The 26,547-nt window shown below is 39.9% G+C and overlaps 1 protein-coding gene across 1 annotated transcript in view; it reads left to right on the top strand.

Annotated features, from left to right (window-relative positions):
* The window catches only part of LOC124120940 (receptor-type tyrosine-protein phosphatase N2-like), a 251,353-nt gene that overhangs the window by 22,297 nt on the left and 202,509 nt on the right, over positions 1 to 26,547 (top strand). The window contains exon 2 of the mRNA XM_046483855.2: positions 23,722 to 23,769. Within this exon, the coding sequence (XP_046339811.1) occupies positions 23,722 to 23,769 (48 nt within the window). The remainder of the gene's footprint in view (positions 1 to 23,721; positions 23,770 to 26,547) is intronic.

The following is a 26,547-nucleotide window of genomic DNA, read 5'->3' as shown; positions in this document are numbered from 1 at the left end:
CTAGGTCGTAGATGGTGTCTTGAGTCTCGTACACTTGGATCGTGGGTTAGAGATGTCCCCAGCAAAGGAAGCTTGTGGTAGGAGTTGACTTAATGGATTGGATGATCAGGCTCTGTGCCATGGCTGACAGTGCGTCATCTCACACAGTGGCGTGGGACGCTATGTCATAATATCAGTGACATATATGTCTGTACAGATTTGTTGGCCCTTAATTCCTTACCCATTACTCATTGTCCATTACACTTTGTTCTTTGTCCAGCCGAGATTTCTTCGGAGAGATCGTTGGTTGTCACACTTTTGGGATGTGGAAACACTAGGCACACTTATTCCACCTTTCTGTTGTGGGTGCTAGAATGCTTGAAGGCTGTACAGTTGCAAGTGATGGAACTGTTTCTGAATTGGGATGGTCAAATGTTGTTATATACCAAGATTACTTGGACAGGCACTTCCTTCGATATGCAACACCAGCGACGCCGAATAGACATTTGCTTCTTCTGTACGTTGGCCACAAGTCGCACATTTCTCCATCTCTGATAAACTGGGCAAAAAATCACAATATTGTGTTGTTTGTCCTCCTGGCTCACACAGCTGATATTTTGCAGCCTATGGAAGGAGGATGTTTCGGTCAGTTTACAAAGATTTACAATGCCGAATGTCCCAAGCTGTTGAAGTCTGATGGTACCGCAGTCAACAGATATAACATCGCCTCCGTAGCCTGCAGGGCATATTCTGCTGCTTTAACGCCTGATCACCTGCATTCGGCATTCAGAAAGTCTGGAATCTATCCCTTTTCGCCAGATATGATTGATAAATCTGCTTTCCAACCAGCTGCTTTTATTCACACAACCCACGATGAAGACAAGTTGCAGCAAGTACCAGCTACTGACGATGTACGCAGACTACTTTCCAATCCTAACGGTGAGAAGAGAAATCTCGTCACTAACTTTGACCCAATTCAATTCTTTGTTGACCAGCTTCCTGTCATTCAGAAGAAACAAAGGAAACCACGCAGATCTATCTGCAAGATCGTTAGTGGCAAAGCCATAACTGAACCAGAGATCGAAATTCAAGTTAAAAATTATTATTAAAGTTCAACTTCTAATCAGACAGTACCAACCAAGAAATGACCAGCAAAGTCACATACATCAGGTAAACCATCTCAAAAGAAACCTAAAAGTACCACTGAGCCAGCAGTGAGACCATCCGGTGATGTTAATCTATTATGCAGCAGTGACAGTGACGATTTGCAAATATCCAATGACAAAACATGTTGTGTGTGTCATCACTTTCGGCCCGCTGAACTGGCCCAATGCACATCACTGTTTGTCATACAGTGGGGGCAGTGCATGTGTCATGACTGTAACCACTGGTTATCTACTGACACAGAAATGCTGGTAGGTATGTATAAGAATTCATAAACATTATTACACACTAACGGCACTGGGCTATAGTACATAGAGATTCAATAATATACTATGTAATCCATGAATCAAGGTGATGTCACATTTTGTATGCGCATGAATGGATGATGAATGCAATTGGCTTTGTTTGGTAAAGAAACTTTTCAGTCCTGAGTGGAATCTTTGTTATTTTCTTAGAGTTGAATAGATGAATTAAATGATAAGTGAGTATACAAAATGAAATCAGACATTTAAACCACGAATTTGGGTGAACTTTCCTTATATCAACGAATCAAGGTTACATGCGGAAAAAAGTAACTGTGGCATATAAAGTGGTGTAAATGTTATGTTATCAAATATAACAACATAATATTGGGGGTCATTCGTCTGATTAATGTTTTTATCATAACAAATTCATTGAAAAAACCCATACCTGGCAACAGGAGACAGAGCGACACACCCTACAAAAGGGTTGGTGTAACAACTCAGGTGACATAGCAGGTGTGACCACCATTTGCATTGATACAGCAAGGCTGCAGCAGAGCATTGAAAACACCAGATGATTGAAAAACAAAGATTGGCCCAACTGAGCTAGCATTACTGGTTGGTTCTGGTCCTGTTGTAGGCTTCGTTCCATCTTATCCCAGACATATTCTAAGGGGGAGAGGTCTAGCGTTACAGCCGGCCATGGCAGTACAACAATATTATGCTGTCTCAAAAAGCCAGTTACAACATGTGCAACATGTGGGTGGGCTTTTTCCAGCTGCAACGTGACGTTACGTCCCTGCAATTGCGCAAAGGGTAGAACATGATCTCAAACCATGTTGTCGCGGTAACATACACCATTCAAATTACCAATAAAAATGATGAGTTGTGTTCTCCCATGAGTTCAGGTGCCACCCATACCATTACACTTCCACCCCAAACTTACGATGTAGAGTGACACAAGCGTTACTAAAACGTTTTCCTGTACGCCCGTAGGCCCCTGCATGACTATCAGAGCTGTCCAGATGACACCAGGATTCATCTGTGAAGAGTTTACTGTCCCAGTCTTGTCTTCTGAACCTGACATGCTGTCTACACCAAGCTAGGCTTGCCTCATGGTAACGTGGAGGCAAAGCTTGGCATTTCACTGGATGCTCCCTCAACCGGTTGCGTATGGTTCTGCTACTCAGCAACAGGAAAGCTGTTAATGTGGCAGTTTGATATCAATTCCGTAGAAGCACCAACCGAATATCTTTGTCTTGTTGACGTGAGAACACACTGGCCCCTGCGAGTCATGAGTGTTGCCCTGCTGTAGATAATGTCTCTAAAGAGATAATATTTGTTTCCATGAGTTTTAAAATGCCTGGAAACGATTTGCGCCATTCCTATTTGCAGAATATCCATGGCGCACAGACGTTGCTTTTTAGCAGACTGTGGCATTGTGTAAGTGTTATTTATGATTAAACAAAAGTGTTCTTTTGAGCATCTGATAGCCAAACACTCATTGTGTGCTTTTCACATTCAAACACCAAATGTGTGAGTATCATGCTCCCTATAAACAAGCTAACATCCAAATTGTGCGCCATGCAATTAACATGCACTTTCAAATTGTGAATCAAGACCTTTATGGATGAAATTCAAACAATTGATTTCTATTGTATAAAATAAGGCTGGTGAGTTGACATTATTCTACATTTGTTGTTTTGCAGCTGTTAGTGGAGAGCTAAAACTAAAGATTGAAGGCCTCTATCGTGTCTAGGCAATATTGGTTTCAATGACATCTCAATTATAAACATACGAGGAGATACATAGCTGTGTTAGCTGTGAGGTAAAGTTAGATATTCAGAAATTAAAGAAAAGGATTTCTGAAATGAGAAAAAGGAAAATAGAGGACAACTGCTGGATATATTCCATTGGCAATTAAGCAAACTGAAAAAGTTACAACATGATTAAAATTGTCTTGAAGTAAGAAAGATCTGAAGTCCATCGATTGCAGCCAATCTAATTGTCCCTGGCTTCATTTACATAACAGAGGTAAAGGAATAGATTGGAAAATCCATTTTAATGTTTTGCCCACTCTTGGTGGCGACTTGTGCTGCCATTTATATGTATAATGACTGGAATGGAGGTAAAAAGTAGGTCTTGAGTTAACATGGCTGAGTGTTGCCTTGTAACAGTTCACTGTATACTGACAGAATGCCTGAGGGAATATTGTCAGTGTGGCTGGGGGTTGTGTGGGTAAGGGTTGTGTGGGTGGGATTGTGTGGGTGGAGGACAACAATAACTCTGTAGCTATTATGAGTCTTTTTAAGACATCAAGTCTGATCAAGTTGTTTGCTTAAGAAAAGAATTTGCTGATGAGGCATTTTATCAACTTTATTAAAATTTATCTCTTTGAGTGTTAGGGTGACATGAACTCTTGTTCTGATTGTTACACTTGTGATTTATATTTACATCACTTTTTCAAATCGGACATTTTGCAGTCACAACTAGTTTCCGGATTCTGGATCCCTGCATTACACATTGTTGAAGATCCTGGCACAGAATAGGTCCAGTAACCTTTGTTTGTTGCAAGAAGATACTAAAGTGGATTGGGTGGTTAATGGTGGTGACTCCGTTGACTGTGTGTCATTGTACCCCAACAACATAGGACATTGTTGTAAATAGCAACACTGACTGACTGACTGACTGACTGACTGACTGACTCACTTCAGTATGGTGAGTATAGGTGCATGTTATGGCTGATCAGTGATCAATTTACAAAGAAGATCCAGGCCTTCACAAAGAATTGAAATGTTAATGTTGTTGAATTTGTCTCTGCCATTTTATCTAGACTCATTCTTTTCATAAAACTGAGATTCAAATACTCATATCCCCAGGGCTTTCATGTTTCATGCAAATAGGAATGAGATGAGATCAAAGTGAGTCAGTAAAATCCATTTCGACTTGTCTGCATATAAAAAATACCAGATTTTACTTAGCTCCCAGTTTTTTTTTACATAATCCTGGTTTGTTGGTTTGTAAAAAAAAAAAAAAAAAAAAATTCTGACTTTGTCCTGTTCTTGCATATATGTGCACCATGTTTGTCAAGCCATTTTTGTTCTTAAAGCAAAAAAGATTGAATACACATTGGCAGAATAAAAAAATTATTTTCACATATACATGCTGCATATAAAAAAATATACATCATTACTTGAGAAATATTTCACCATCTGAGCTACAGAGCCCTTGGCAAGCTAATTCCATTTCTCTCAAACAAGTTTCCTTGAGCAACGGTGGTTGTAGGAATTCACAAATGTAAGAATGATACAAGTACAGTGGAATCTGTTCAATTCGGATTCAGTTGGGACCGGTTTAGGGAGACATCTGGATTATACACAGTCCATTCAAGACACAAGTGATTTCAGGAGCAGCTTATGATACCATGTTTTGAATGCTCTAATAACTCCTAGATCGATTGGCTGCAATACAGAGGTGCACTTTGGAGTAAAAAATTCAATTTTCACATTTGGATGAGATGGAGTGTTATCTATAAATAGAAGAATTTTCCTTCTCTGTCTACACATCTGTCTGTTCAAGTCATTCAGCCAATAAAAAAAAGTTGGGAATTCATCCAAGCCTTCCGATTTGGCCGTCCACGTAACTAGGAGTGTCTTGGTAACCATGTTAACTGGGATAGTAGATAATTACAAGCTGTGTTTACTGTTATTTATTGACATACTCATGACACTGAGTTAATCTGACCTGTGAAGATCAAGAGGCAACCTATGGGATTGGGTGGTCAGGCTTGCTGACTTGGTTGATACATGCTTAAATTGATGCTCATGATATCAATCAATGGATTGTCTGTTCCAGACTCAATTATTAACAGCCGCCATATTTCTGGAATATTGCTGAGTGCTGCATTAAACAACAAACAAACAAACACTGAGTTAATCTGATTAAACTGAGTTTCTCATTAATAGGTGAGTAAATTCTAATTAACTAAGCAGACAACAAAGTGTTAAGATCAATAGGAATACATGCAGGATTAGCATTGTTGTTTGAGCTGACAATGACTGCTTACTTCAAAGTGAGAGAACATCTGGTCTGGTCTGGTCCTGTCTGATTTAGACAGCTTCTTTTTAATAGTAAATTGGTTGTTGGGACTGTAATTTTAGGCTGTAAAAAGTGCAAATAAGAAAGTTGTAGGGCAGTTTAATGAATGATAATTTATTCAAGCAGTGAGATAAAGTATGGTTTCCACCAAAATCTGAATTTGACAGTGTCAGATATGGACAGATTCCACTGTAGTTCTTTAAAAAACACTGACAACTTAAGAGGTTAATTGCTTCCTTCGACATTATCATTTCCCACTGATAAGTTTTGTTAGAAATTTTTTTTTCGATAAAGTTATTGAAATTATTATAATTGCCAAGGCTCGCTTAATACAACGTGTATTCCTAATACAGGATATTTACCATCCCCAAACACACTTGCGTGATAACCTCTATATATCACTATATTTACCTCGACACAATTTTATTTAGTATGCGTAACTTTATGTTTCCACTGACAGCCATACAACAACCAGCTGTATCGTGGAATGAAGTAGTTACTCCAAAAGAGCGGTGACATGAACGTATTCATTCTCACATTGTTCCACAGTGACATTTTTGTAGTTTGTTTACAACAAATATATTCAAATAATTATCATCATTAAATGAGATATATCCGTTAAGAACTACCCTCGTAAGTTAGTCACAATGACAGCACCTCGTAACACATTTACATCAAGTACAAAATGTCAAAATTCCCGACACGATAAACTGACAGGAAAGATTTCCGAAGTTGTTACTGAACCTGTGGTGGTTACATGACCGTGCCAATCATCATTGATCAATTAGCCCATCATTGAAAGGTGATTATAAAGATGTGTCAAACAGAAACAAAGGTAAATTTATAGATTGCTGTAGACTGTCACTGTCATTCTAGACATGTATTAAGTCAATACTACGTTGTTTGGATGTGCATTTCTTCATCTCTTCACTAGGATGTGTTGTAATGAGGATAATCGTGAGCGATAATGCAGTAAAAGTCTCTGAATTTTCTCAATGTATGCTAAAATGCTGACTTGAAGACTAAAGGGTCTAAATTATCCGAAACAATGCTAATGTATGTAATAGTGCTAGGGATTTCGCAGGAGTTCCCCCAGGAATGTGGAATTAGTCTGTCAGTGTTTATATCATTTCGAGAATACAGTCTCATGAAAAACGTAGGAACTAGGGCTGAGACGAGTCCAAATTTACTACCCAGGTACCCATCACCCTAATACACGACCCTACCGGGGTACCTGATGTAGGTCTTAAGATTGGTACCAAATGTCTGATTGGGAATTGTTTTACCAGAGCCCTGGCAAAAAGTATATATATACTCTTCCAAAGAAAGAAACGCAATACAGATATTTTTGGCCATAAAAGCAAAATTAGCGGACCAAGAAGTGCAAAATGAAGAGGTTTAATGTATTATAGTGTCAGTGACAAATTTCCCCGATCAAAAGGATCACAACAAGTACATGCAAACCATAAGTCTGGAAACATGTACGATTCGGAAAAATGCACCCAATGCATTAACAAAAGGGCCATGGAGCTGCATGTACTGCATGTGCAGCAGCACTATGAATGGTATTAAAGTGCAGGGTTTTTGATTGCCTGGCATCTGCGTCAATCGAACAATGACAGTTCAACATCATGCCAAGATTAACAGAAGTGCAAAGAAACAATGTCATAGGCCGCTTACAGGCAGGGGAATCCCGATCAGCTGTTGCCAGGGTTTTCAATGTAGTGCCCAGCACCATCACAAGGCTGTGGGATTGGTTTCCACAGCATGGGTCAACACGAGATCGGCCAAGGTCAGGATGACCAAGAGTAACCACCCCGCCCAAGATCGCTACATCCGACTGCACAACCTACGTGAAAGGACGACCACAACCACTTCAACCGCATCCCAAATACCTCGACTGCGCAGAATCTCTGACCAGACCGTACAAAACCGTTTAAGAGCAGCAGGTCTACAAGCAAGACGTCCTGTTCGCCGCATCATATTGGGTCGACACCATCGTCAACAACGACTGCATTGGTGTCGTCAACCCAGGGTATGGCCTCAACTGCAATGGAGAGATGTCTGGTTCAGCATCAAATCAAGATTTCTCCCCCGTCGAGGGGATGGAAGAGCACGGGTCTACAGATGTAGGGTGAGAACATTACGCTGGAAACTGAGTACAGGAAGTGGACAGGTTTGGTGGGGGTAGTATCCAGGGCAATCTTATGGCTCAACGATACATCAACAAAATTCTTCTACCACACGTCCTCCCAATTGCAGCCAACGGCAATGGTGTATTCCAGCAGGACAACGCTCGACCGCATACAGCACGGATCACAAGAGCCTGTCTACACAACAACAAACGTTGGTGTTCTCCCCTTTCCCCCAGATCCCCGCATTTGAACCCGATAAAGCACCTGTGGGATGAATTGGATAGACGGCTATGCCGACGTCAACCACAAACCCAGACGTTGCAGCTGCTGTCTTTTGCGTTGCAGGCTGAGCAGGCTACCATTCCCAAGGATGTGATTCCCATTTTGGCTCCTTGTACAGTTCCTCGTTTAAATGTATTTTCCTACCTCAAACAAATCTGGCTTTGCATTACTTTTTTGAAGAGTATATATATATATATAGTATAACAAGATTTGGTCATGGATTGAGTAAAGTTGACTGAAGCTTTGTCTTTACTCAAAGATATGTAAGTCAGAAGGAATGTGTGCATAGTCAGAAAGAAATGCGAACATTAGCGACATGTACTAGTGAAACCATGGAATTTTATTGTTATTGCCATTAAACACTATGTCACATTACTTACCACGTGTCTGGATATTCCTGTGAATCCTCAGGAGTCCTGAGGATTCACAGGTATACCCACCCAATCCAAGTCAGGACCCACCCAATCCGAGTACCTGAGGTACAAGTCCCAGCCCTAGTATGAACATCAAATTTTGTTGTTCTTCCACTTATGAACGTTGATTCCTCGTTCATGCGACCAACCTCTCATTCAATGAAAAAGCTGCTTATCATGTAAACTTCACATTAAAAAATTATTTGTATTTCCCATTTGAAAATGATAAAAAGCATGTTCTCTGCTGATCTGATGCATTATACATTCCCCTATCATTATATTCTGGAAAAACTATCACCAGTCTTGCAGGCAGAGCTGTTTCTGTTGCAGTAGAATCAATCAACGCCTACGAGACATTCCGTCAGACGATCGGCAAGTAGTTAAGAAATGCCAGGGAATTTTCAATCTTGTGAGTTCTTGTTGCTAAATGAAAATTGTAACAGATCTATTGATCAAAAGTTTATTTTTGTATCAAGGTTGAAAACACTCTGATGAATGTTTCAACAGTTTATAGCTGACTTTGAATGATGGTGATAGATGTGACCTTACTGTGCTGTACTTGTGAATAATCACTTGTGATGCACATTTAAATCATTATGCTATTTAAAACAAACCACAAATCCTCTGTTTTTTGGTTTGGCCAAGTTGATGTGATGATTTGTCATCATGGCTTGTTCCTTTTCAGTATCATAGACTTAAGGCAAGATTTTTTCCTGAAATACATGTTGCCAGAGAATTGAAATATGGTACCTGCCCTCACACACTCAGCCACCCAGGCTTCCACAACAAATGAAAGTCTTGACAACTAGTAGTTGTGTTCATAGCTTTCAGCCAACTAACACTTATCAGAAGGATACACAAAGTATGTTATCTAGACAACCAGTTGTCAGACTTTCATTTTTTGTGGAAGCCTCGATGGCCGAGTGGGTTAGATCGCAGACTTTGTGTGCTGGCGATTAGGTGCCTCACTCTGGCAGTGTGGGTTTGAATCCCGGATAGGACTCAATCCAGAAAATTACGAGAATCTGTACTTAACTAAGAAAGTGTTATCCCAAATATAATATTGCCACATTTGACCACTTTCTAAATGGGATTGTGTGTTCACTCATCCAGACCCCCATCAGGGGACATTAACATGAACAATATGGACAAGGAATACCATGGGGCTCCAGACCCCATCAGGGGACAATAACATGAACCATGTGGACATGGAATACCATGGGGCTCCAGACCCCATCAGGGGACAATAACATGAACCATGTGGACATGGAATACCATGGGGCTCCAGACCCCATCAGGGGACAATAACATGAACCATGTGGACAAGGAATACCATGGGGCTCCAGACCCCATCAGGGGACAATAACATGAACCATGTGGACAAGGAATACCATGAGGCTCCAGACCCCATCAGGGGACAATAACATGAACCATGTGGACAAGGAATGCCATGGGGCTCCAGACCCCATCAGGAGGGGACATTAACACTGACCATATGGACAAGGAATGACATGAGGCTTCAGACTCCCATCAGGAGGAGACATTAACACTGACCATATGGACAAGGAATGACATGAGGCTTCAGACCCCCATCAGGAGGGGACATTAACACTGAACATATGGACAAGAAATGACATGAGGCTCGAGACCCCATCAGGGGACAATAACACGAACCATGTGGACAAGGAATGCCATGGGGCTTCAGACCCCCATCAGGAGGGGACATTAACACTGACCATATGGACAAGGAATGACATGAGGCTCGAGACCCCCATCAGGAGGAGACATTAACACTGACCATATGGACAAGGAATGACATGAGGCTCGAGACCCCCATCAGGGGACAATAACATGAACAATATGGACAAGGAATACCATGAGGCTCCAGACCCCATCAGGGGACAATAACATGAACCATGTGGACATGGAATACCATGGGGCTCCAGACCCCATCAGGGGACAATAACATGAACCATGTGGACAAGGAATGCCATGGGGCTCCAGACCCCATCAGGGGACAATAAAATGAACCATGTGGACAAGGAATGCCATGGGGCTCCAGACCCCATCAGGGGACATAACATGAACCATGTGGACAAGGAATGACATAAGGCTACAGATCCCCATCAAGGGACAATAACACTGACCATGTGGACAAGGACTCCCAGGTCTTGCTGTCAGCAGAACTTCAAAACAACAACAACCAAGTACTACTTAGCCATCACTGATTCTATGATCAGGAAGGAAACACTTTTCCTCGACAAGCAGTACTTCCTTACTGTCCAATCAATTACTAGATGAAAGAGACTCTCTGTTGCATTGAAATAGGCTTGGTGCGGCATGGTGGGAAATCTTGATTTCACTATTACACTCATAAACTCATTCGTGAGTGTGACGTGGCCTTGTGTAAATGTGTTACGTCCGATGTGCCATTTTATGTCCATTTTAGTGCATGGATGTCAGCACTTAGGAAAAATACTGGAAAACGAAAGAAAACAGTTTTGGGAAAGTGTGGCTTTGGGAGGAAACAGTGAGATGTTTTGAATCTCAGAAGTATGTTAATTTGTGGCTCCTGGGCAAATCTGGTTGCATCGGATGTTAGCATTTATAATTTGCATGACATCGAGCGGTCTTACCAGCCCCTGTTATTGTTCACAAGCAGGTCAACGAGGAATGGTGTATGGTACATATGAATGGTCTTCATTATGAGCTAAAATAGTTTACTGATTGGCTAATATGGACCTTCTCCACTAGGCAATTCAGCTACTTCCTATGACTAGATTCTTGGTTTGTTAAGTAGGTTATACGTCTGTCTCTCATGTCAGTAGGCTAGTTATGATGCATTGACATTTTGACTGGTTCAAGAAACTTAACAAGAAGGAAACTTGTAATGTTGTAACTGTCAGACCTGATACTGTCGCCATCAAAGTCACCAGTGCCTTTCAATCTGAGATGATGTTAGCATGATAAGCATCACATTGAAAAGCCAAGAAGATGTGTGTTCTTTGCTCTTTGTGCCTGTAATGAAGAAAGGTGAGGTGGAAGGTGAAATAGGATTTTACTTCGTGTTCCAAGACTATTTCACTTATATAGCTACTTGTATGAACATGTGTGTGGCTTGTGCTTGTACAGGATGTCTGTTTTATAGTTTTAGCCCACAGAGATACCGTACGGTAGTTTAACATGCATGCCCCACCTTTCGCTGCCTGGGCAGACGCCATGGAGGCCACGGAGGCTGTTTAAATGAAGATAGGGGATGGTTGGGTAGCCTTGTGGCTAAAGCTGTGATTGGGACACTTCAAGACCAGGATTGATTACCCTGATAAGTACCATGTGAAGCACATTCTTGGTGTGCCCTGCTGTGATATGGCTGGAATATGTTGTCAAAAGCGACATAAAACCCAACCAACCTGTTATTTTCCAATGATCATGTTAACAGATGAAGCCCAGGTGGCCCAATAGTGTAAAGCACACATTCATGGTGCTCTACAGAGTTGTGTCCCTTTGTCAGGCCTGGATCCTATCATCTTGTGTTTGAAGTTGATTTTTGGCCTGTCAGCACCATGCTTGTGGTTGTATCTAAGACCAGCATCAGTTCAGGCTTTCCTCCCACATAAGTTGACATGCTGTGACATAACTGAAATACTTTTCCAAACAATGTTAAACTGAACTCCCTCACTAACGTTATCAGTAATTTCTTTTCTTGAATACAAATCATGAGCCAGCTACCACTGGGAGTTGAGTAACAATTCGTATCCTTCCTGGTACCCATTCAACAACATCATCTGCTTTGAAACTCTTCCTTTTGGTTGTAATGTTTCCATACTCCCATCTAGGAATGCTTCAGATGATTGTGTGTGTGCATTATCAGTGAGAAGTGGTGTAACATGGTAAGAAGATCATCCATAGTTGAAACAGAAGTAGAATGGTTGTTTAAGACTTCTAGGCTTAATGGAGAGACATGGACATCAATGTTATTTTCCCAGAAGGAATACTTCACAATGGCTGTCTTAAGTGTAGAACCCTACATCCATTAAAATCGCAATCAGGTGCAGGATTATGATGAGACTGTTATAAGCTAGCAGCACTCAGGGTGCTCCATTACCTCGACACAATCTTCTCTCCAGACGAGGACCAATTAGGATGCACACACTCCCAATATGGGAAACAGGAAGGGTTCTCATCTCTATGTTGCACTGGTCACTCACAAAATGATTCAATCAGTTGTAGATGGAATTAGCCATGTCTAGCTGTCACAAAGTGAGAGTACTTACAGTTACTTATCCCACTGGATGGGGAGCCAAATTGGCCTCCATAGTCTGTCATTGTCAGATTCATGGGAGGTAGAATGAAAAATGTCAAAGTCTTGGGTTAGAGGTCATTTGGTGTTGACCTTGATGATTTGAATAATGCTCTTGCTCAGTAATTTGATTGGTATTTGTGTGGCATGAAGTGAGAAACAGTATTTGGTGCCAAGTCAACGGTCAGTTATTTGTGGAGTGGCTTGAAATGAGGATTATATTGCACATTGTATGTCTATGTTTCTCCTTACATGATACCAATGGCTGTAAAGGTGGTTTTACTATCCCAAAGTAATCAACCCTTTTTTAACACTCAGTGAAATATGACGTTTCATATTAGTATGTGATTTGATTACACAGCTGGAAGCATCTTTTGCTTTTAACAGTATCAGTTAATGTTTAATGTTGGTGTTTCTGCTTAGAATCAAATGTCCCGACAATCATGAATAATTGTAAAGAATGAACATTGAAATGGATGGATCTATATTCTTTTCATAATATTCTTTTACCAGTACATGTGTTTCACAAGAGCTTTGTGGTTTGATTGGGTGTCCCTGTCTTTGATTGAGTCAATGGTTATGCCGTGAATAGCGTCATTTCTTGCAACCCGCCACTGAGTAGTGTTAAAACTATAAAGCATTAATACATTTCACATGCATCAATGATCTCTGACGTGGGCACTGGAAAATGTTTTATTGAGTGAAAGAGATCATGTTCCTTCATTGATAAGGTATGCATGTCCAAACTGAGCGAACTGTCTAGTCAGTGCTGTAAACCCTGACAAAGGTTGCTAGCTGGTCCATTTTGAGGGGGGGGGGGGGGCTGGGGTGCTGTAGAACTCTCTAATCAGTGTTTGCCTTCCACCAGGTTGTGTGGTGGAAACGTTCATGAATATACATGATGATGCTTTTAGAACATTGAAGATATAGGTGTTAGATATTTCATCTCAAATCAATAATTTAAGCCAGCAGTGGTACAAAATCCATGGCAAATGTGGCCATTTGGAAATCCAAGAGGGAGAAAAAAGGATAGACAAAACTGAACATTCTTGAACCTAGAGATACAGAGACTTAGAATTAAACAAAAAATCAAATTCAAACAAATCTAAAAAACATCACATTTGACTCAATGATAAGGCTTGTTCCTGTGAAGAGAGATCACCGTGGGGAGATGCGACGATGGTGAATAGATACGAGGAGGCAGGATGTAGTCTAGCTTCAGAAATGATGAAGTCATTCTCTATCATGCATGGTCAGCACTGTACATGTGAGAAATGTTCCTTATCCTCAGAGAGTAGATATATCAATAGCGATAGGAGCAGAATGATCTACAATGTAACAAGTACCTCTGTGTATACACCAACACCAAGTACTAGCTGGGGCAGACTGTCTATACGGTAGCTTGTCTCGGCATGCACCAAGGCCAGACTATGTGTTTTATTAATGAGTCCTATGTATGCTGACCATGATATGATGATTAAGACCGAGACTGATTTGAAGATCTCTTTGTTAAGATTTATAAAGGCTCAAGGCGTTCCTAACACCCAGACAAGATGCAATAAACATCACTGAGATTGTGGGAGTCTGAAAATAATTGCAAAATGCTGTCAAGGGAGAATGTGTTTCAATGTGTTATCTCACTGAATGCTTCAAATGATCTGATGAGATTTTGACCTGACACTTGCCATGTCATTGCACTGTTTTCACATGCAAACACTAAGGAAGTAGTAAGATGTGTAATGAACATGTCTGACTCTGGCTTTTACCAAGGTACCTAGGTTGATGATTATAACATCTAGTTACCGCTTTATTCCCCAAGGGGGGTCGGGTAGCCTAGTGGTTAAAGTGTTTGCTTGTCACGCCGAAGACCTAGGTTCGATTCCTGACATGGGTACAATGTGTGAAGCCCATTTCTGGTGTCCTCCGCCATGATATTGCTGAAATATTGCTAAAAGTGGCGTAAAATCAACCTCACTCATTCACTCACTTTATTCCCAAAACACCTCACCCCACCTCCCCTACCCCACTCATGCACTGCATTTGACACCAGTGAAGATCCAGGTTAGAATAGGTCTTCAGCAACCATGCTTGTCATAAGAGGTGACTAACGGGAGCGGGTGGTCAGGCCCTCTGAATTAGTTGATGCATGTCATCATATCCCAATTGTGTGGATCAATGCTCATGATATCAATCATGGGATTATCTTTTCCAGACTTGATTATTTACAGACTGCCGAGATAGCTGGAATATTGATGAGTAAGGCGTTAAACAAAAAAAATAAAAAAAATAGTGCATTTGAAATGCATACAAGGTGTCAAAAGTCATCCTTGAAACCCAATGTATTATTTCAGTGTTCCTTTATGATAAATATCCAGGACCAATTCACTTCCAGAGCTTTTCCAGTCAAATTCGAATGGCAACAATAAAATGCTATCCAGTCAAACTGCACTCATTAGTGATAGACTTATTGTTTTAAACAGGTTCCTCAAGAGAACTGAAGATCTTGCCCTCACTTCCTATATAATGAGACTGCCTTTGTGGTTTAGTGGTAGATCATCTGACCGGAGAGCGGAACGTCGGGGGTTCGATCCGGGCTGCGTCATACCAAAAGAAGTTGGTACTTGTTGTTATCCTGACTGGCGCTCAGCATTAAGGGGCAAAAACAAAGACTGGTTGGCTCAGTATACTGAGCGAGTAATCATGTTAAACCCAGACATGGTATCTCAATGGGCAAGCACTATGAAATTGGCATTAATCTGGACTAGTCGCAAGTAGTCGCACGCACGCACGCACGCACGCACGCACGCACGCACGCATGCACGCACATGCACGCATAGGCAGGCAAATCGGTTCTGGGTATTTATCATTACAGAATGAGTAATCAAGGATCCTCAAAAGTATGGTGTAAACTACTCTGGTGATTCTGCACTATGTATAATAGTCATGATTTCTTTTAGCAGTGGTCGCGCACTGAAAGGACAGGAACTGGAATTTGGTGATACAGTAGTGAGATGCATCATGAGTGGCAGTACTTCATTCTAGTCTTCCTTTGAATCGGTATCAGTGTAAGATGAATGTTCATTCTATTTGGCTGTTTTTCAGTGGTGGCACTGACCTTTGTGTGGATCAATAGCACTGGAGCTGTGTAAGGCAAAGTAGATCTAATTGCTCTGCAGTGCAAATCAAGTTCACACTTGGTGAAGCTAACAGTCTTTGTGCTCACACCTGATGCTTGTGTGTTGCAGACGCTGGTCTGCAGATCTGTTTCTTGACAGGGCCCCTTTCATATCCAGAGAGGTCTGCTGCATTGGTGATGTTTGGAGTGACATCTTTAAATTCAGAAAAGAGCCAACAGACACAATGCATACACTTGCCACTAATTATTGTAGATGTTGGTTCTTGAGAGTGTCATATTTGTTCAGAGAAGAGCCGACAGACGCTATGCACACACCTGATGCTTGTTGATTGCAGACATTGGTCTATTGGTCTATGGTCTGTGGTCTTAGTTCTTGATAGTGCCACCTTTGTTCAGAGAAGATCTGACAGACGCTATGCACACACCTGATGCTTGTTGATTGCAGACATTGGTCTATTGGTCTATGGTCTGTGGTCTTAGTTCTTGATAGTGCCACCTTTGTTCAGAGAAGATCTGACAGACGCTATGCACACACCTGATGCTTGTTGATTGCAGACATTGGTCTATTGGTCTGTGGTCTTAGTTCTTGATAGTGCCACCTTTGTGTTAAGTGAACCTCCGACAGGTTTTATTGGTCACCCCTGATACTTGTGTATTGTTGATGATGATGGTGTTATGAAGGCTCTTTGTAATAAGTTGATGATTTTATGAAACAGCACTGAAACTGATAACATAATGCTTTGTTTAAGAAGTGGGAGTATAATAAAACACTGCAGGGAGAATATTGTACGATAAACAACGACCACGAGTCATTTATTTTTTATGTAAGATATCAACATCTTGTACAGCCTTTTTAAGAATGTCAAGAAAATGTACAAGCTATAAAAAACATTTACCCGCATCTAAATTATGACAAGTCCGTTTCATGTACAGGGTGGTTGCATTTGGTATTTCCTGGATATTCTCACAATTTTTATGTCAATTATCTGTATCTTTTCACCCAATACTGATTGTCATATCTGTCCCACATTTGAATGCGATCGCTTGACCATTGCTTATATCAGCATTGCCCAGCTACATCTATGGGGAACAACTCATTGGACACTTCCCTCACAAAAATATAACGTCGTCCAATTTATGATGTCATCAAGTTGCTAGTGCATGTTCGAATCTCCAGAAATGACGACATGATAGAAAAATGTTTTATCCTGAAATAAACCGCACTTCATTTTTCTATACAAATTATAGCATAGCCATCTTATACAACATCATAAGAACCTTCGAATTTCGTCACCAGCAATAAAGCATACACTTGCAGCTGCTAAGCCATTAAGATGAGCTTGTTGTCGCATGGTCAACAAAACTACAAATGAACCTAATTTCATTCCCTTTTCGAGCAACAAATTGACACTGAAAGCATTTTCAAATCACATTTTATGTTTGAGTAGTTGCACAACCTCCTGACCATGTTTACATTAAAGTCCATGAGATGATGCAGAGCTAGGATGCTCCAGCGGTTGAAATCAGCTGATTACATCCCTGCTAATGAGTTGGTCCACATGCATGAGGTTAAGCCTGGATTATATCTGTGTTAGTGATCCCATCATTATGGCAGTAATTGAGTTGTTTGGAGAAGGATTTATAACTAAATCAGCTTCATGATGCTGTGCAATTCAAACCTGAAGTCATTAGGTCCGGTTGTTAAGCTTGCTTGACCGCAAATTGATAACCATCGCGTGGGAAAATGTAATAATGTTCATAACCCATGAATGCTGATGATGCTGCTTGTTGATGTTTTTGTTTTGGATCTCCATTGCTTTGATGAGAGATAGCCACAGTCATTGCTGGTTAATTTAGTTATGCCAGTAAAACCAGTTTGAAAATTCATTGGATCCTTTCAGCTTGAAGAAAGGGTGTGTATGGAATATGGTAAATGGCATTTAGTTCATTGGACAGAGTCATTAAAGAGGTAGAGGCGGTGGTAGTATAGCTTATAAGCATGACTGGGACTACAGAGGTCTTGCACCCAAGATGGAGCTAGATATAGAAGGGGGCCTCCTTCATCACTTTAAACATAAACATTACTTCAGTGACTGTTATCAGAATTATCATATTCTGGCTATTTCATGTTTTCCGGGTGATTCTTGCTTCTCTCTACTTGCTTTTGGACTGGTAATCTCAATTTCATTAAAATCAGATCTTAGTTCTCGCTACTGCTAAACAAAGACCTGAAGACATTCGATTTTGGGTGATGTCAGAACGACCTTTCATCCAATCAGACTGTTGCTTACCAGATCAGGAAAGTGACCGTCGGAATGTGTTTTCTAATCATGCATCCTCGAAAAGATTCACACGGGGTACAATTATGTGCTGTACAACTGATTCAATCATAATCATCATCTATATCTTGCGTCAATGGGATAAACATTTGAAACAGAAAAGACTTTCAATAGCCTGTGGGATGTACTGCCATACAATCTATTAGACATTCCAGAATGTTTCACTGTTCAGTTTGCAAAATTATATCAAGAATTTCATCAAATATATTTCAAAGTGTAGTCTGGAATAAAAGTTGTCAGTTCGAAACTAATGCTGTATTGCTTGTGAAAGCTGCTTTCTGATCAGCTAATGTCAACTTATGTGAGTCATGTCATTGGTTTGTCAAAGTTTATAGAGGAATTCTGATGTGACCTATAATGGGATGTCTTCAGGTCTTTGTTTAGCGTCGGCGAGAACTAAGATCTAATTTTAATAAGATTGAAGTAATCTGTGAGTCCTCTCAATACCAAATTAATATAACAAATACATAACTGTGATAGTGAGCTACAAAGCCTCCTTGTTGAATCACATATTTTATTGTGGAACACCAAAACAGCTTCTGTGAAAAAGGCCTGTATTTGATCGAATTAATGCAGCAATGTTTCCATGGAAATGTTTAGTTTTTCTTGATTTGAATTTGTAATGATTTTGATATATTATAATGGAACCCAGGACTTGTCAAAATTTGCCATTCCTGACTTTTATCATATTTTTATGTGCATCCATAATGAAACTGCATGGTGAAAGGAAGCAGAGAGCCTTCAAAGGTATCGTGGTCATTTGGATGTTGGGCCAAAACATCAAGGTTTCATCCAGTTGGTTTAACTATAAAATGCTTGATGTCGAGGCTGCAAAGAAAGGGGAAATTAAACATGGCATCAATCATCAATTCTATCTTAATAGCTGCATTATTTACAGTCCTGGTGTTGAACTATTCCAAAAGTCAACTCGACCTATAGAATAGAGACTGCCATGATGTCAAGAGTCACCACTTTGATGGCCGTGAATTGTTTACTGAACGCCATTATCCCCACTGCTGTGTTGAGATAATTGAAGAGACATCCCAGCATGCATGGAATATTTTACCGCAGAACTAATAAAACTGTACACAGTGCCATAGAAATGGGTTCCACAATCCAATAGTGTCCACAATGTGGCTAAGGAAAATGGCACTGAGAGACACTTGTTAGAAAATTAACCCTTGTTCAGTCTACTTTGATGTCAGCCATCTTGAATGAGGGTTTATGGGAGGTATGTCAGCTAGGGAAGTGGTATATTGGGAAGTGTATTGGACTGACATTTTGGCTGGGGAGTAGATTTCATTAAACTGTCTCTTGCAGACACATAGCAGCTGCTTTCATGTTGACATGATACAGACAGTTGGTTTCTTAAGAGAGATTTGTGCTGTGCGGGGGATTTCTGCTCTTGTTTACTGCTGAGTGTGCAGTAGATCCCCAGCAGGAACTCTGGTAGCTGAAGGGAGAATATAAGGGCACTTGGCTTTGATGAAGTGTCAGTTTACACATTATCACACCTGAACGGTGGCCTAATGAATGTCGTCACCATTTCTCTGTTGAATATAATAGTCGGATTAACGTCATCCAGTCTGATATGCATAATAGGCTCGAGTTCTTTAATAGCCCAACATTTATTCTCTAAAATGAAAATATGTTAAAATGTTTTTGTGTTGAATTATCGCGTGATATATAATAGGAAAGAATGTCTTCATTTGCACTATTTGACAAACTGTTATAGACTTGCATGTGTGTTTGGATATTTCAGGGTCTGAATGACAGATGGGTTAAGGTCCAGCTTGTTCCCTCAATTCCCAAAAAGGGTACCAAATGTGAATTTGCTTTATTGCCAGGACACAACACTTCAGTAAGACTCAGATGTCTCTGAAGGGAGTGTTTCCTTATGTCCTCCATGCCAGCTGGGAATTTTATATTCAGATCCATACAGGCCCAATCAGGAACTTTGCTAATCACCTCATGCACAGAACTAGATGCGGGGGCGTGGGTGGCCCAGTCGTCTAAGGCGCTGTGATTCGCTGTGCAAAGTTGCATCCACTGGGCACACTAGAAACCTATGATTGTGGGTTCGAATCCTGGTTCACCCCGATTATGTTTCTAGGTTTGTTAGCGCCATACCTGTGCTCGTGGGTTTCACCAAAGTGGTAAACTTTTGAGACCTGCATCACTTCGGTCTTTCCTCCAAAATTAAGCTGACACGCCATGATATAACTGGAATACTGTTAAAAGCGTTGTTAAACCCAACTCACTCACTCACTCACCCAGAACCAGATGCCGGAGAGGCGCGCACCCAGTTTGTGAAGCAAACAAACATGTAACCATATGATGAACACATAGCTAAATTGTTGGGGATATGTTTTCAAGATAAATAACACAGCTACCAATTACACATTGCTTCACAAATTATCTGCATTCATGAACCATGTTAAGTGCATCCTGCTTTTCTTCCCAGCTGTGTCTGTGCTTGTTTGATGTGTGCTTTGTACAGTACAGTACATCCATCATGTAAGCATGTTTGTTGTTTGTGAGTGACCCATTATTTTGCCAGGCCAACCATTTTTTACTACTAATAAAACATATTCAGAGGCCCATTTCAGAAAAATCATGTGCTTCTTGGTTGAGTTATGTGCAACATTTCATACATTATGGATCTGACAACAATTTTTTTAAGCTGTTGACGACATCCTCCCCTGAGCAATACAAAGCACAATTAGAATAAACATAAAATGAAACATTTTCTGACATGGAATACATGATATAACTGATCCAAGTCACTGAACAATTTCACAACATTAAGAAACATGTTTATTGTAATTTAGTTTCAATGATCAGGTTTCTCATTGCCCAGTGCTCCCAAAGTTCAAATTATCTTCACTTTTTTTATATCGTCAAACCAAAAATGATTTTTTATGAAATCAACTACAGAACACTTGTTGGGATTTTCAGCTCAAACAGATGCATTGATCCAGTTCTTGTGTGTAGAAGGAACTGGACACCCTGTTGTTTCCTCACTGCCTTCCATTTTATCAGTGGAGGTCTTCCAACAACTTATAAATGACTTGATGGGGCTGGTGACTTTAGCTGGGTTGACTGTTTTTGGTTAGGATGTGATTATGCTTGCAGTCTCGAGTGTTTGCTCTGTGGGACTATTTGTCTTACATCTAAGAGTGGTACTTTGAGATCGGACACTCAGAAACAAAGTGTGTTAAAGTCGGATGTCAAAGGAGGAATTATGTTTGTACTAAAAGCAGTGAAGTAAACATCAGTTTGAAAAATGAATGAGTCAACTTGCCGTTGAGTGATGAGATGTCTACAGGGTATGGATTATTATTGATGGAGGCACACCTCCCACAACTACGTACATCGGGTCTACACAAATATGTATCAGTGAAACACATCCGCTGGTTTGCCTGCATCACTACACACGTTAGTGGTCAATACTCTCGGGAGTTTAGTTTGTTTAAGGAACTGGTGCTCCTTCTCCGAGGAATTGACCAATTCTCAGATTATGGTCGATAAGGAGCTGAAGCCAGTGCCAAAAATACCCTAGGGAGATGCGATTTATTCAGTGACTGATGTTGAATTTATTGTAGCTTTTGTGCTATCGAGGTCATAAAACTGATCATAGACCTTCGAGCCTCTCAGTGGAGTTGTTTGTTTCAAGACAAAACGTTGAGTCTGTCGCAACACGCTAATCATGTAATTTACACCTGAAAATGTGTGTGTTGTCTGTTTGCCCACTGGTACAGGTGCTTTATAGGGTACAGATGGAGAACAGTAGTGCTTACACACACACAGGACTATGCTTCCTCCAATACTCTTGGTCTAAGAGGGAAATACTATCAGGATATCTGCTGCAGTATAATTGGTGGACTTGAACAATTTATCAATGCAAAGATATGAGCAAATGAGTTGTTTTAAACATGTTAAAGGGGGTCTTAACTCAGGCTAACTGGTAGTCCCAGTACATTTGATTCAAGTATTTTAATTGCAATGCAAAGTCTCAGTTTCACAAAAGGCACTATATACAACTTCTATACCCTGATGAGACACCATTTTAATTTTCTGTGTTTAATGTGTCTTTCGTACACAGTTATTTTGTACAGAATAAATAAAAATTTATGACGCTATCCAAGTTTGTTGTTGGCTGGCTTCTGTATACTGAAAACTAAAGTGGAAAAAATTGTTAACAAAAAATATGACATTGACAATAGCATGCTGAACTGAAGCGTGTGACCTTCTCAGCTATGTTCCAATAGTTGGCTTCCTGTTTTGTTCAGAATCATAGGTAAACTCCTAGTATGACATTGTATCTTGTCAGTACTTGTATCCAAGTGGAGGAACACGCTGAGCAAATCTTCCATCCTGTATACATCATGACATGACAGCCTAGCGTGGGACATCCTCTCTATCTAAGGGCTGGCATTTCGATAACCTCACAGTAACCCCTGGTCCATTCCTGTGTAGGTTTACTGAAGTGCAAGGTATAGCCGATGAGTGTGGGAGGAAAGCCAGAAGTGAAGCAGGTTTCAGATGTTTATCCTGTGAGGCAAACCTACAAGTATGTGTATGGTGTTGATAAACTAAGGATCCTAAACGTGAATCATGGATTCAAACCCATGAATAGCAGATCCTTGGATTGCCGAGAGACAGCTAGCACAGCAAGAAACAATGTGATTTCAAATAATTTCAATCCTCCCGGCATATAATGCAGCCAGTATTCTCATCCTCTGGTCTGTCTGTCTGTCCGTATTTAGTTTCTGTAGCATAACTTGAAAACTGAAAGAATTTTCATCCAAACTCGGAACGTGTATTACCCAGGGGCTAAAGTGAGGCTTTTGAATAAGTGGATTCAGATTTACAGTTCATTCCTTTTGGCGTACATACTTTTAAGTAATCCCTTAACATATTACACATAGTTAATCATATACAATTTATGAGACATATATATCACACACACAAGTTGAATTAAGAACACATTACACTCAGAGGAGTAATATAACAACCTTATCACAGGCGAGGCCTGTAACTGACCCAGTAACAATAGCTATGACATTAAAAAGAAGTTGCTGAACACTCAAGCTATTTGCAGAAGCTAGTAGATTTGTGCAAGTGTTGAAGTTATTACGATATTTTAAGGAAATAAATTTTAAATATTTAGGTTTAGAATATTAGTTTAATTTGTCGTAGTTTAATATAATGATGCTTTTAAATCTAACAACATACTATTTTCAAACATACTGCTACATGTATTGTGTATGTATCATGTATTTTATGTATCTTGTGTGTATCTTTGGTGAATCATGTATATCATATGTATCATGTATGTATCATGTGTATCATATTAGTAACATGTGTGTATCATGTATATATCCTGGACCCGTGAAGATCCAGGTTAGAGTCTTCAGCAACCCATACTTGGCACATCATTGTGCATGTCATTGTATCCCAATTATGTGGATCAATGCTCATGGTATCAATCACTGGATTGTCTGGTCCATGCAGTCATATGCCTGGAATATTGCTGAGTGCAGCGTTAAACAAACAAACAAACAGACAAATGTATGTATGATGTGTATTGTGTGTATAATTTTGCCTATCATGTGTCTGTCTTGTTCCAGGCTGCCTGCTGAGTGATGTATGTGCCCCAGGCCAGCAGTGTAAAGATGGTGAGTAGGAAATACACATTGTTTTACATCTCCCAACAGGTTCAGCTTTCTGTAGAGAGACATCGACAACTTGGGTTTACTTCAAGGAAGTGGTCCCGGTTCGCCCCGATTATGTTTCTATGTTTGTCAGCACCATACCCATGCTCGTGGGTTTCACCAAAGTGGTAAACGTCTGAGACCTGCATCACTTCGGGCTTTCCTCCCACATTAAGCTGACATGCTGTGATATAACTGGAATACTGTTAAAAGCGGTGTTAAACCCAACTCACTCAGAAGAAGTGGATTTCTTGACCAAACTTGGGGAAATAAGGGTTCCTCTATGTAGTTTACTGTGAACACACCAGCTATTTAGACATTCTTGGCATCTTTGAACGCATCTTAGAACTGGGTTTTGTAATGTGTGTAATCAAAAGAAATAAATGATTGCCATGAAATGTTGTTTTCTTGTACAGCATGTTTATTGTGACCAATGTGGCCTAACTGCATCGTCAGCAGATTTGTGAACCATGAGGGCCAAACATCCTGATATTGGACATCAGTATAGTTTTTGTTGTGGATCTCTCATAGCTACAATGACTCTCCTCTCATTTTGACAGTCAGATGAAATAGAAGCTTCAATGACTGATGTGAAAGTTATAGCCTTGAATCTGTTTGAAACTGTATCTTCCTCAGTGATCAAAGTTGGATGAGAGCAAGATATTGAGAATGTGTCGAAGAAGGCGCTGGCTTGGTTTAAACATGTACCATGTTTTTGTACTGCAGGCTTTGCTTTCATGTTGAGCGTTATTGACAGGAATCAATTTCAATAAAAGGGAAATTTACATGCATCATTTCCTTTTGGATTTGTTGATGACATAAGCATATCACAGATTTCTGGAGTGGTGTTGGGGTAGCCTATTGGTTAAAGCGTTCGCTTGTTATGCCGAGAACCCGGATTCGGTTCCCCACATGGGTACAATGTGGGAAGCCCATTTCTGGTGTCCCCCGCCATGATATTGCTAGATATTGCTAAAAGTGGTGTAAAACCACATTCACTCAATTCTTAGATTTCCTAGTTACATTTTAAATTTAAAAGATGTAAACAATTACCTTAGTTAAGAAAATAATTGCTTTCTTGTGTGACTTGAATAGGCTAGTTGCTAGAACATCCACACTGCTGAGCCATTGGTAAATTGTTTAAAGAATTGGATCATACGTGACACAGTTAGTGTGACATTAACAAATAACTATGAATGTTCAGTTTTCCTGTGTTATAATACAGCAACATATTTGTAGCTACATGTGTAGCACAGAATCCAGTGGTATCAACACGATGCATTCATCAAGACAAACTTCTTGTTGAAATGTTTACAATGATAGCAAGGCGGTTTTTGTGTTTCAATAATTCCACACCAAATGACAGTGATATAAGGCAAGTTGAACTGGTGTGGAAGTACTGCAGGGTCTTGTTTCAACACTCTTTGACACATCCCATACTTCACCCTTCCTTCGGGAGGTTCTTTTGTTGTATTTTTAAAGCTGAGGTGATTAAATGTAAAGGTCAGTATGTTCAAATTTTGGAAATGTTATGGAATAATGTATATAATTATTACTTCTTTTTTAAATAGATAACTGCACATTAATAACCATAATCGGTATACAAGTGTATTCAAAGTGAAACCCTCATTAACCCTGTGAAGTGTGGATCATTGTAACAGAATGTGGTCATGTTGACTTAGAGTATGGTCATGTTGACTTGCCCATGCTGTAGTTGTAGTGCTAAATGTAATCTAGTTCTACAACCCCACTAGTCATCTGTGCAGCAGCATATCAAACATGAACTTCCTCATGTTAACTTCATTAAAACTTCCCAATATCGGACTTTGTAGAAAGCCATACCTCTCACAAGCTTGCAAATGTATACCATCATATACTGTTCCTGCATGAACCTTTTTCATTAAGCTAATCATATGTTTATGTCATGAAACATTACAGTCTAGATCGATAAGACTCAGATAGGATTAACTCTCATCATTTATATATGTTGTAGCATGATTCTGTGAAATGCACATGATTTATAATTCTTCCTGACAACACTGGCGACATATTGATTGACATCTGGTAGCCATTTCAGGGGACTCGGAAGAATAATCGTTGCATGTATTTCATCTGACTTTGGTATTGATGCGTTGGCAATGGTGAGAATCTGTATTCGTTAAACAGGTTTCACGACATTAGATGGTGATTGTTGTTCTGCCAAATTCAATAAATGTTTTTGCCTTGGTCATGTTTGTTTAATGAGTAGCAGTGCTATCGGATTTTGTGGTTTAGATCTTGTAAATTGATATGCACAAGCATTAATATCTTTTATTGATTCGTGATAATTGAGTTTCGACTAAGGAATTATATTGTATGTGTAGATGTGCTGTTTTTGAGAGTATGATAAGGCTTTAAAAGAGATTGTCTCATGGTAAAATGAGAAATCAGAAAAACTTTAATTACAAACATTTTTTTAAAAGTATGTAGTCTTGGCCAGAAAAAAACAACCCTCCATCGTTTTTCCATTATCTTATTTTCATGGCACCTATTTGACTGAATTCCCTTAAAAAATGACAAAAATTGGTGTTGTTGAGAAAAGATCTGCTTTTAATAAATTTGAATCTTTGAATGACAATTTTAGAAAGCAGTATTAATGTTATCATCGTATAGGAACCACCTTCTAATGAATGTCCACAATCATGGTTGTTATCAGGGGACACGAGATGCAAAAGAACTGTCAGTTCTAAATTTATATAAAAG

Source organism: Haliotis rufescens, unplaced genomic scaffold (assembly GCF_023055435.1).
Source record: "Haliotis rufescens isolate VD_foot unplaced genomic scaffold, xgHalRufe1.0.p SCAF_10, whole genome shotgun sequence".
NCBI lineage: Eukaryota > Metazoa > Mollusca > Gastropoda > Lepetellida > Haliotidae > Haliotis > Haliotis rufescens.
This window is presented reverse-complemented; position numbering and strand designations above follow the sequence as displayed.